Source organism: Merops nubicus, unplaced genomic scaffold (genome assembly GCF_000691845.1).
Source record: "Merops nubicus isolate BGI_N331 unplaced genomic scaffold, ASM69184v1 scaffold36377, whole genome shotgun sequence".
NCBI classification, from domain to species: Eukaryota; Metazoa; Chordata; class Aves; order Coraciiformes; family Meropidae; genus Merops; species Merops nubicus.
The window spans coordinates 52453-62049 of NW_008620321.1; the positions used below are offsets into that span (position 1 = coordinate 52453).

The window sequence follows — 9597 nt, forward strand, 5'->3', positions numbered from 1 at the left end:
GTCTTATAGTATGCATGAAATTTTTCAGTATGATTTGCTTGATACAATAAAGTCAATAGAACTTTAAAACAGCACACTAATAGCCCTTAATACTGGTTTTTAGACCAAGCAAAGGAAAAATAAAATAAAAAAAATTTAAACCCCACTCCAATACTGTATGTATTTTCCAAATAGGCTGAAGGCAAGATAACTTTAATTTTCCAAAAACATAATATAAATTAAACAAAATTTTTGATGCAGTAGTTACATCCACATGAAACATGCCTACGAAGCTCCATATATAGTTCAGATGTTCTTTCCAGGCTTATGTCTGCAGAATTCCATTAACACTATATATATATATATATATATCAAACTCCACTCACAAATAAAAAATAAAATATTGGAGAGATGGAAACGGCAAGCTGCAACCCCATATACTCCTGGCAGTTTACAGGGAAAGTAAGTGTTTCACAGTAATTCAAAATAGAAATTTACACTTTTTTTGATCAATTACTTTATAATATCACCACTGACCTCTGTCCAGATGCAGTTGCTATAGGTGAGGGTCCATTAGGGGCACGTGGCTCTTCACATGTGCTCATTTCCATTACAACTTTATCCAAGGACTTGAAAAATAAAACAAAACATAAAACTTGGAGACCCAAGAGCTAACAAAGTAAGTAGATAACATATGAAAGAGAAAAAAAATCACTTGAGCACTTTTGCTGATAGAGACATTAAAAATTTCTTACCATGTCAATTTTCCCATAAACTTTTGTAATGTACCAGAATTACCTTTTTTTTAAAATTTATTCATATAAAACTTTAAATTTTGTGAATTCTAATAGACCTTACTAGTTAAATATTGGATCACAGAATTCTTGATTCCCGAGTATTATTCATCCATCACACATATTTTCAAAAATGGCATTTCAAAAAGGGCATGATTTAATGCATACTCAGATGAGTTTTCTTTCTATATAATTGTTCTTTTAGTGAAACACCTAATACCTCCTGAGTTTTCTAAATGGTTCAATAAGTTCAGGAAATCTTAATGGAAAATATTTTAAACTAGTGCACCAAAATTTGTAATAGTAGATGAACTTTTGCACTGCATTTTTAAGACACAACCTGAATATATAATATACATGCATGTGTATACACTCTGCATCTGCATGTGAATCTTTAGCACATCTAGTAAAACAAGTAATTTCAAAAAAAGGAGATATTCCAATATCATTTGCAACACGTTGAATTATAGTAAAATTGTATTATATTATTGTATTCCTTGTACTTGAGGTGAGACCCTTACATAAGAGGCTGGGAATACAGGAATAAGACACCTAAATCCTGTTTTAACTGAAGGCTATATTTAAATCGTAGAACTATGACACATTATAAACAATGCATAATAACAGGGGTGTGAACAGGATGGGAGCAAATCAAATGTAAAATCTTATTGCCAGGAACTGATTAAATATCAAGAAACTCAGAACTTACATTATGATGTCTGGTGACCTAAATTTATCACACAGCCTGGGAAGGCTCTTAATTTAAGATTTCTAATTCTGAAATCTTGCCCTACTGGAAGCTCATTCAAACCGCAACAGCTAATACTAATTCCCTGTGAAGTTTTGATTTTATACTGCGCATCCTGAATTCCTCCATTTATACTCTCTTAGGTCAGACAAACCACACAAAAAAGCGTCATCCTCATTTTTAGATTTTTCATGATTCAACCTGCCCTACCTACTAGACTTTATTATCATATTCTTTTAATTGTGCCTGTCGTCATACTCTTACTCCACAAACATTGTTTTGTGCTACTCTTATTCATGAAATGCCCTGACTACTACCTAGAAATTCATAAACTCTCTGCTCTGGATTTATTTCCACCTCACTGTATTTTGATACTTAAAGGGAAGCATTAGCTGTTAATTTTTAAATGCCAAAATGTATTGTTATTTTCTCAGCTGTCTCAATTAATAACTTGCCTTGCAAAACAAAAACTACTTAAAGGGAAGCATTAGCTGTTAATTTTTAAATGCCAAAATGTATTGTTGTTTTCTCAGCTGTCTCAATTAATAACTTGCCTTGCAAAACAGAAACAGAGGAAAAACAAGAAGAAAAAAACCCAGTTCCTTAGTTTGAGGAGCGGGGAGTAGGGGTAAGCCAAGATTTCTCCTGATTATTCTAACATTCTTGGATGTTTGACGACTATTTCAAGGTTTCTTAAATTAATATCTTTGGAACAATTTCCTTCACTATATGGCTCTTTCAAAGAACAGCAGGGCAGTGATTTAAGGAGTTTGCGCAATATAAACAGGAATTAATGAAGAATGCATGGTTGTAGATAGTCATCTCTTCTTTTCTCACTGGCAACTACTGTACTTTGATAAAGGAAAAACTGCTGCATAGCATCCTTGGGTCTCCAAAGCACTCCTCAAAATTATACTGTTTATCATAAAGAAACAAAAATTTGTTTCTATGAGCAAAGATAACTTGGTGTTTGCCACTACGTTAACAGACAGATTTTCACAAAGGGCAATTCAGCTCAATGGAAGTACTTTAGCTAGAAGAGCGAGTTCTAGTTACCTCCTAAGCTATACAGAGGATGCTATTCCAATTTAATCGAACTCTCACAAAGAAAAACAACCCCACCAAAGCAGTGGAAGTTCAGTGATGGAATAAAGGGCTGAAGTTGGACATAGGCCACTGAATTGACCTTCCTTCAGAAGTCAAAAAGGCTGTTGTACAAGCTACCATTGTTACCATCTGAATGTGTTTATTCAAGGAAAGCTTTATGTAAAAAGGGTGACTCTGAAAGTTATCTTAGTCTCAAAGATTGCTAATGTAAGCTCGATAGGAGCACAGCAATCAGGCTTTCCTACCATAGGTCAAAGTACGTAATCCTTAAGAACAGCACAGCTTAAACTGATTTCCTAATTTGGCAGTTGCATCTTAGAGTCAAGAGGCTGACCCATCCCACCTCAGCACTAAGCTGAGCTTTAAGCTTTGTGTCAGGAAGCAGCAGTACAGACAGACATGAGTACATTACAACTGGGGCACTAGCACGTGCATCAAGTATTTAAAACAGCACGTCTTTCCCAAATCCGATTCAGAACTAAGGAACAAGTACATTCAAGAATTCACTCCAGGACTGGGAAGTACGACAGTTAAGAGAATAGTCCTTCCTAAGTAAACACAATTAAGAAAGTTCAGCTGTCATTAAGAAAATCACTAAGAGGGTTAGTAGAACAAGTAACTTCCCTTCAGGTGAACCCAAATTAACATGTAATGACTGAAGAACTTGACAAAAATTAGCTGACGGTCAAACATAATGATCACAACCAAAGCCATAGATTCAAAAAAAAAAAGCCTACTAACAAAAACATTTAAGGCATTTTGTCTTGATCTGCCACTACCCAGAGAGGACTTAGTAAAGGCTTGTTAATGTTTCAGTTCTTTCTAGAGGCAAGTCAAGAAAATCATATAAATATTTGAGATAAATTCTGGTATGCAGAGTACATTTAGGATTTGAAGTCAGAACTCACCAAGGAGATGGGATGGGTTTTCAGTTTTGTCCATGGTATCTGTAAGGGAAAATATTACTCTAAAGCAAAGTAAATATTAAAAATACAATAGAATAAAGCATTAGTTTAGAATGTGTTTTATGTATACAAATTACATTTGTACCTCCTGAACTCATACTAATATTACTTTCAAAATAGCAAGTTTATCTGAAAATATCTTATAGTAAATTTATGCATCCATGTAAATTTATTTTAGGTGTTAAAACCAGAACCTCAAAATCTACTTATCACTGAGCAGAAAGAAAACAGAGGGATAAACCAGAACGTCTCTTTAATATGAGCTGTCAAGCATCAGAAAAAGCAACACTGACTTCCACATTCATTCCTTTAAAAGGAAAGAATATCAACATCTACTGTGTTGGCCTGCAAGTAACTGGATGCCTGCAACAAAGCATCAAGTTCACTGCATTCAGAAAAATCAGGACAACATACCAGTAGGGAAAAAAGACTGAAAAGGTGCCAAAGTTTGACTAGATCATAGCTTCTGTTTAAAACAAGTCATAGCTTCATTTCTTACTCTCATATCAGTATAATCTAGGCGAGATGATATACACTGCTTCAATTTTTAGTAGCCACGAGGACCAAAAAAGCAACCTCTACTAGATTTAGTGTTTCCGCATTTCCCAGAGACCACAACCTCTCAGAATGGTATTTTTTTAAAATAGGAAAGGAACAAGAGAGAAAGCAACAGAAAGGGAGGTTTAAAGAGAAAAAATTACACGTAAAAAACCTCTTGACTAATTAACATGGGCAAATACAAGCTTTTATCTCTATGCTTACTTCAGAACATGGAGGAATAAACTCTACTTGGAAAGAATTTTTTTTTTTTTTTAAACTCACTGCTTATTTTCAGCATTTCCATACATATTTCATGCCATCAAATGAGAAACAAATTAGTACAAAATTATTGCTGCTAATATCTTTAATTTTTCTCTAAAGTATTATCAGGCACTTATCACAATATTCTATTAATACATAGTTGTTTGTCACCCTGTAGAGACAGAAAGAAAAAAAAGAAAGATTCTGCTAATTACCATTCCAGCACAATAAAATACTCACTCTAATGGATGCTTTATTGCAAAAAACCTTGTTTATAGCAAGCCATGTGGGAAGATCCAGCATGTTCTGAAGCACTTCTTGATCCAGCTCTAAATTGGTCAGCTGACCTTCCCCCTTTAATGTGCTCAGGTTGATCTTGTCAGGTGACAGATTTTTGGTGAACCTAAAACCAAACATGCACCTTAAGTAAACGTATATAAAGCAATCAGAGCTGTTCCACATATAGCTGACAATTTAACCTAAAGCAATGGTCACAGGTGAGGAAATCATCTTAGCTTCTTAGGTAGAATTTCACCCTGAAAAGAAATGGTACCATGGAATTGTTTTGTCCCTCTAAGTTTTTATCTCATTAATTCCATTTACAAATATCTAAATAAAATTAAATATGTGATGAGGTACCTTCTAATTTGTTGATCACCCAGAATAACAAATCCTTGATTCAAAGTACTTAATTATGTATTTTAAACTATATAAGGTAGAAGTGTATCCATTTCACTCTTTAGTTTTTCAAGAGAAAAAAAACCAAAACCTCTACAACTTATACTGTCATTCCTAGAGCAAGCAAGAGTGGCTCAGAATTCATTCACGAAGAACAACAAAAAGCCACTCCATATAAATAGTACCTTTCTGTATATATTTACAGCTACAAACCTTTAAATTTTTATTTACAATATTCATTAGGTTTAATCATATAATTCAGTAACATAATTTAGAAATGACATACACACATAGCAGCATAGTGTATATAAAATACTGGACAAAAACTTTACAGGTCAATCTGATACACAAGGGATAAAATATATAACTGCTTAAGTGCACATACACAATAATTTTCATTATACTTCAAAGGCACTATGATCTGCTGATATAATAGAACAATCTATGACTGCATCAAACGATTCACATTCTTGTGAGATAACAACAAAAATCATGGGTACTCTACTCTCAAATTAACAACTTTAGCATTGTATCTACCACAAGCTGAAGAACAGGCTATACTTAACCATACTTGCATTCTGCCATGCAGGATTGTTCCTGCTCATGATTCCAGTCTAATTTTACAAGATTATGTAGAAGAAAATACTATCCTTTGCATTATGCTTTGTAACTTCCCCACCAAAACCTCCCCACACCGATATTCTGTAGGCAGAAAGCAAAGGCATTTGTCTGTCCACAACCATTGAACATTGCCCTGAAGCAACAGCCCAGGAGGTGCATGCCCTGCACATTCAAGAGACGGATTTCTAACTGAACTACAAGGTCCATATTAAGTCAGATACTCAGGGGAAGAAAGCAGAAGATGAAGAAGGCTGGCAAGCTTTTGTTCTTAATAGTTTCCAAGCATAGCCTGAAACATGTCCAACTGCTTTACTGTATTCTTGTGATGGTAAGCTATGGAGATGTGCTCATCCAGCCTCACAAAAAGCAAACACCCATTTTATCATTCCTATGAAACATTCAGCCAGACATCATATACTTACAGAGCTTCATCACCTGTCAGTTTAATCACAAAGAGGAACTCTCAAAGATTAAGACATCTGAGGGTTGAGCTGCACCGGGGAAGAAGCTTGTTTAGAATTAAAAGTTTGTTGGTTTTTTTACTATACCAAGTCTGAAACTGACGATGTGTTTACAAACAATGCTAAACACAGTTATTCTGATAGAAGTGCTGCAGTTGTTTCTCTATTGCTTACAATACATAAACTACCCAGAAGGAATGAACTTTGATTCATTAATAATACATTTCAGTAATTTCAGTACTAAAAATCTTTATGAAGATAAGGCTATTGACAAAAATATTTTGCTTGACAGATAAAGTACTTCTAAATGCCTCCTTTAGAAACATTAGGAGGGGAATAAAGGACTTTAAATTATTTAATTTTCTGGTTATTCTTCTTCGTTCCTTTTAACCAGAAAGAGTAATGAGAAGAGCTGAATAACCTGCCTCAGTAAAACATCCCAACAGTAACTGCAAATATAAGGCCTCCTATCTCAGAAAACATATTGACAAGTCTCCTCTGACTGAGCTAATTCAAGCTCCAAGATGAAACACAGAGGCACTGAATGTTTTCACCCACACCACAGTATCTCTTACTGTTGAATTTCTAGGCGAGGGTCAACAAGAATCACAAATAAGTGCTCTTTTAAAGCCACATTTATACAGAAGATGCCCAAACATTCTGCCATTACAGGCACAGTCTCCTGAGACTCATGCTCTGTGGAAGAAGTCCCCCTCCAGGCTGCCTGTTGCTATGCCACACCAGAAATGCCACTCAGCCTGGAGACAGATCTAACCATCACCTTGGTCTCAACTGCAGACACATCACAGTGAAACCCAGACCATCTCCAAGAACTGATTTCCGAACTTCACAGGAGCAAAGACACCAAAATACCACTAAGGAGGAGAATGGAGACAGCAAAGCTCATCCTGAGTTACTTCTGACACCTTCAAACAAACAAAATAGAAGCTAGTCCCAACCAGCAAGGAGCATGAGAACAGGAAAAACTACCTGAACACAGAGCATTTTTCCACCCATTTCTACCTTTCTCACTTTTAATTCTTCTTAGACTGTTGCTTTGTATTTGCTACCTCTCCTGCAGTCAGCAAAAGGATAAATGCTCCGAGTGCTGCTTCATTCAGTACAGACCAACATAAAAGGATCTCCACCTATAAGACTGCACCCTTCATTTCAAGAGTCACAGAAAGAAACTCTTAACAGCTGAGTTGCAACAAGGTGTTTCAGGTGTAGGCACCTCTGGCAGCGAATCTCTTCATTCTACCTCCACAGCTGGAATGTGACTGATGAGTGGATGCTGAGGAGACTGTGATGTTTCCCCAAAGCCCATAGTAACTTCATAATATATGACAACCACATCTGCTTTGTCCAGAGCTAGTTTTCCACTGAGGATGCCAACATTTCGTGGGTTTCTGCCAGTTCCCTGCTCCTTCTAAACTCAGCTTTTCCATGGACACTCCTGTTTGTCTGCTGGATATTTTGAGCATTTTAGAACCATTTCATACTACTTGATACAACAGGAAAATCTTTCCGTTTTATACAGTGGCCTCTAACTTAAAAAAAAAAAAAAACAGAAGTTGGCCTATTTGGGCAGCTAGCCCTGCAAAATACAATGTGATCATACTCAGAATTAACAAGTATTCACATCTTCATGTGTAAAATTATAAGAAGAGACAAATGACAAAAAGAACAGCACTTTTCATTCAAATTAAAAAAAAAAAAAAAAAGCCTTAGGGCCAACCACAAGCCTCTGGGATCCCAGAGTGTATCAAACCAGGACATGCCCACTGAGCCAGAGTGTTTTGACTTTTCTAAGGAGGGGGTTTTGGATGAGAGCAAGTTATTTCTATATCTAAAGAACTACTGTGTCTCTTGGTCAGTACTGTAACCTAGAATGCTTAATTGCTTCAACTTTCAGAACTTACTAGGCTATTGTATTTATGATACAATTTTAATGTAAAGCAGAGGTAATTCCCACAGAGTTAGGGTAGAGTCATGTAATTCTGAATGTAGTAATGAGAAACCATTAATTATGTTGCGTTTCATTATGAGGAATCTTTGATCAGGGAAAGCCACTTAAAAATTCTGTATGAGCTTTTTATAGAACTACTCAAAACTAACATCATCAACTTCATGATATGGACACATTCTTCCCTCTGCCTTGGCACAAGCAAACAGCTAGTCAGAAATCTTGCAGGGCTAATAATTCCTAATGATGATAACAATGATAATGAAAAGGAAGCATAGCCTACCAAGCACAGGGCAAATATATCAATAATAAACAAGCAGAAATGTAACAAAGAACACTGTGGAGTTTTCTGTTTCACCTGGCTGAACAATGTTATTAGATCACTTAGGAACTTTATATGGTTTCTGAAGCAAGAAAAACTGTCTTTTTTTCAATTGAGTTTCTGAGGAAGATACTAGCTTCCCATGAGTCTAGGTAACAGAGAGAAGGAGGTCTACTTTCATTCTGCTCACTCTACCACTTGAAATTTTTACTTCATGTTTAAATAGAAAAGGAACAGAACTAACTCTTTGCCAAATTTGACAGAAATGAACACTGCGTACTGTGATGCATGAGTTCCTCTCATCCAGGGTAACACCACAAATCAAAGCTTATTTTTAATCACTGGTTTGAACAGGAGAAAAACATAAAATCTAAAACTCTCTCACCGTTAAAAAAGAAAAAAAACCCAAATCACAGTAAATAGCACGCTGCAGGCAACATTACAATTTCCTCAAGTATTTAATTTCCTCAAGTATTTTATTTCCTCTAGGCAAAAGAAATACCAGTGTCTCAGGAACAAACATCCCCTGCAAATATGGAATTCAGGAACATTGTTATACTTTTCCCCCATGGCAGCACATCCATAGTTAAGTCCAAAGTATCAACGTGCTTAGATCTACACAGATGTCAGTAAATCCTAAACAGGAAAAAGACAGACTCCCTAGATGAAAAAAATAGGTCTACATACCAGTAACATTAGGCATAGTGACATTCAGAAGAGTTTTTTTGTAGCATTCCCTTCTTGATCCAGGAGTGACAGAAAAGGTAAGACAGACTACAGTTGTAAGGATTAAATATTTAGCTATTGTTAAGTGAATAGCAGACAGACTAAAGACAGACTTCATAATACAACAAGTGATTGACCTGTACTGAAACAGTATGGCACTAATGCAAATTTTGCATGTATGTGATAGATAAGTGGAGGGGAAAAAAAAAAAAAAAACAACAAACAGAAATACAAAGCCCAACTCCTGTAAAAAGGTGTCTATTTTAGTCCTTCAGACCTATGAAACAAGTTTAACATCAAGCAACTCATACCTTCTCTTGGTACTTTAAAAAACTTCAACCAAAAAGCATCAGAAAAGCTGCTATAAAAAATACCTATACAGTAAGGACTTAATGTCAGTAGAAGTTTGATGGGTGGACCACTAGATGG

General features: G+C 35.6%; 1 protein-coding gene across 1 annotated transcript in view; it reads right to left on the bottom strand.

Moving 5' to 3' along the window:
• Window positions 1-9145, bottom strand: part of UHRF1BP1L (UHRF1 binding protein 1-like) — a 45541-nt gene extending 36396 nt beyond the window's left edge. The window contains exons 1-5 of the mRNA XM_008944075.1: window positions 9130-9145; window positions 8041-8071; window positions 4635-4797; window positions 3537-3575; window positions 517-608 (exon numbers count right to left, since the gene is read on the bottom strand). Of these exons, the coding sequence (XP_008942323.1) occupies window positions 517-608; window positions 3537-3575; window positions 4635-4797; window positions 8041-8071; window positions 9130-9145 (341 nt within the window). The remainder of the gene's footprint in view (window positions 1-516; window positions 609-3536; window positions 3576-4634; window positions 4798-8040; window positions 8072-9129) is intronic.
• Window positions 9146-9597: the final 452 nt, after the last annotated feature.